This window comes from Trichoplax adhaerens, genomic scaffold (assembly GCF_000150275.1).
Source record: "Trichoplax adhaerens TRIADscaffold_3 genomic scaffold, whole genome shotgun sequence".
In the NCBI taxonomy this organism is placed as follows: Eukaryota; Metazoa; Placozoa; class Uniplacotomia; order Trichoplacea; family Trichoplacidae; genus Trichoplax; species Trichoplax adhaerens.
This window is the reverse complement of record NW_002060945.1, coordinates 8,652,176-8,655,026: the sequence shown is the minus strand read 5'-3', so window position 1 is coordinate 8,655,026 and position 2,851 is coordinate 8,652,176. Positions and strand designations below refer to the sequence as shown.

General features: G+C 35.0%; 1 protein-coding gene across 1 annotated transcript; it reads left to right on the top strand.

Annotated features, from left to right (window-relative positions):
• Window positions 1–768: 768 nt before the first annotated feature.
• On the top strand, window positions 769–2,521 carry TRIADDRAFT_50102 (uncharacterized protein; the record flags this gene model as incomplete). Its single annotated transcript, XM_002111206.1, has 5 exons — window positions 769–917; window positions 1,216–1,323; window positions 1,464–1,638; window positions 1,737–1,831; window positions 2,473–2,521. 5 exons carry the CDS (start codon window positions 769–771, stop codon window positions 2,519–2,521), a joined length of 576 nt encoding a protein of 191 aa, XP_002111242.1.
• Window positions 2,522–2,851: the final 330 nt, after the last annotated feature.

Sequence of the window (2,851 nt, the reverse complement as noted above, 5' to 3'; positions counted from 1 at the left end):
TGTACTATTGTCCACTTGCCAAGTATGAAGTAATGACCACTTTATGTGATTAGCGAAGGACTTGAAGTAATGTACAATATGAATTATCCTATGACTTAACTATTCTATCCATTCTCTAGTAGTGGTATAGCTCATCTAGTGAATGACTGCATCCTTCTTTTTAAAACTGTAGTACAGTACTGGGTTAAAGTACGTCTGCAATCGATACTTTAGGCTTGAAATACACAGCATAGATTGACTTTATCATCATTGATGATCCTAAATCCGCCTTGCAGCATTCCCCTAAGCTACAATGATAATCGAAAATAGTAATAGATACGCACTGTTACTAGTACTCCGTTGCTACTTCTTCTTAGACAGTGTACAGTTCGTATAGAATTGCGAATTTTGGATCCACAATGTTGTCTGATGAATTACAGTAAAATTATAACTACAGCTGTATAAACGATTAGTTATGTAGCCAATTTATTTAGTAATAAAATCAAAAAGTCATTGTCTGCTGTACGCGTACAGTAGACTTTTAGCAATGTTGTATTATAAAGATTACATGTACAAATGAATGATATCTCGGTCTCTTCGCGCGCGGTACTGCTTGCTAGCGATTGCTCGCTATCGTTTTATTACAGCGTGCGACGAAAGTACACCTTGATATTCAAAAGGCATGATTAGAACATAGTTTCGCATTACTGATTGAAAATTTGACTTAAAATTTCTGCATTAATTACGGTATAGTCTATATTCGAATACAATGGCTCTGCAATTTGCGCCATGACTGGAAAAAATTGTGTTGCCATCGCGGCCGATAGAAGATTTGGTATACAAGCCCAGACTATAGGACATGAATTTCAAAGGATCTATGGAATGAGCGATCATCTTTATATTGGTTTTTCTGGTTTAGCTACAGATGTTACTACTGTGTAAGTTGATACCTACGGTACACGCATCGAATCACTCGTGCTAATGTTGTAGTTAGCACCTGATATACACTACACGACATCAGTCGTCATGCACTCCAATCGCATATATTTATAGATTGTGTGTTCCAGTAGACTTGATAATAACAATTTTTTAGTCATCATGGCGAAAAAGTGCTAGTTTCGGAGTAAATTATTCCATCCAAAATTTTTGCTGATTCATTATGATGCAACTCATTTTATTACAAGCGGGTGCACTTTGGAGCTGTTGTAACCGTCCGATATTTTTGCTGTATTTTAGATCCAATAAGTTAAAATTTAGATTAAATATGTATATGCTACGTGAAAATCGAGAAATGAAGCCGGAAACCTTTATGAGCTTGGTCTCAAGTCTCTTGTATGAAAAAAGGTAATAATGCACAGTTACACTGTATTCTGCTTTTGTCATTCTCAAAGGGTATATAGTGTATTGAATATTCTTACAAGCTACGGCATTGCTAATATCAAGTGAGAATATCTGTAAGTCATGCTTATTTGATACTTTTGTAGGTTTGGACCTTACTTCGTAGAGCCTGTTATTGCTGGTTTGGATAAAAATGCAAAACCTTTCGTAGGATCACTCGATTTAATTGGCTGTCCTATGATTACCGAAGATTTTGTTGTCAGTGGTACCGCATCGGAACAATTGTATGGAATGTGTGAATCATTATGGGAACCTGACTTAGTAAGTTGTACGAGTTTAGTTGGTGTTGCAATCCAGGAGCAAAGTTACTGATGTTTAGCAGTGCGTATTAATGTAAACTTTTATGCTTACGTTATTAGGAAGCAGATGATTTATTTGAATCAATTTCCCAAGCTCTACTTAATGCGGTCGATCGTGATTGTGTTAGCGGATGGGGTGGAATAGTTTATGTCATGTAAGTGTAAATACCTCGTTTGGACCATTTTTAGAGACTGTATACGGAAATGGTAGACATACTGCATTGTCCAGTATATATACATCTATAATCTTTATCTAAGATTTTATCGTATCTCTGAAACAGTAGCTTCTTACCGCTGCGTATTTGAGCAAACGTTATACTAGTTACATTAATTAAATGTACAATGATTTATTTGGAAGTGAATAACATTGTTCATCGTACCGGCTTCTGTTTGAAGAGATAGTATAGTTGAATTACGTCGTTGGTTTATACAAGGCATTTAGAGCGGAAAGGTGCCTCACACAAGTAGTAGTTTCTACAGTATTCGGTTTAGAATTGTGCTAGGTACTCCAGACATAGCCTCAAAGTACTATGTATAATTCTGCATTTTTAAATGGATATTGATACCCTGTGGCATATGCTTGATATAAATAACAGTTTAGGCTATGTTATAGTACAATTCTATTTGAATGCGTGTTCAAATTTTTGGTACTCTCAGATATTTATAAAAACGCATGTTGTATATTTATGAAGTAGGCTATATTATTATAGTATTTGTAGTTTAGGAGGGTATCTTTGCTGAAAATGGAGATATGATTTTATTAATGTGTATCAATTTATAACCATTGAACATCTAGCGAAAAGGATAAGGTAACTGAAAAAATCCTAAAGGCGCGAATGGATTAGAAGTCCTGCTGCAAGTTTTGAATAGATGTTCTGGTGTTCAACTCCGACTTGAATTTCATAGAACATGATAGCCAAGTACATGTTTTAAAATTGATATTACCTTAGGATCAAAGCCATTATTTTCAAATGGAAAGTTCATGAGTTTCGCCCCACTTTTTTGTGTATTTCGATTGCTGGTAAAAACCATTACCTTACGTCAAGTACAATTAATTTATTGGTACATAGAAAGATGCTGTATTATATTGCATTTAGTAAGAACATAATTCAGTGCCTTAATAGAGATGATCTGGACAATTAGTATGCCACACGCTCCTTAGACGACAAATAATT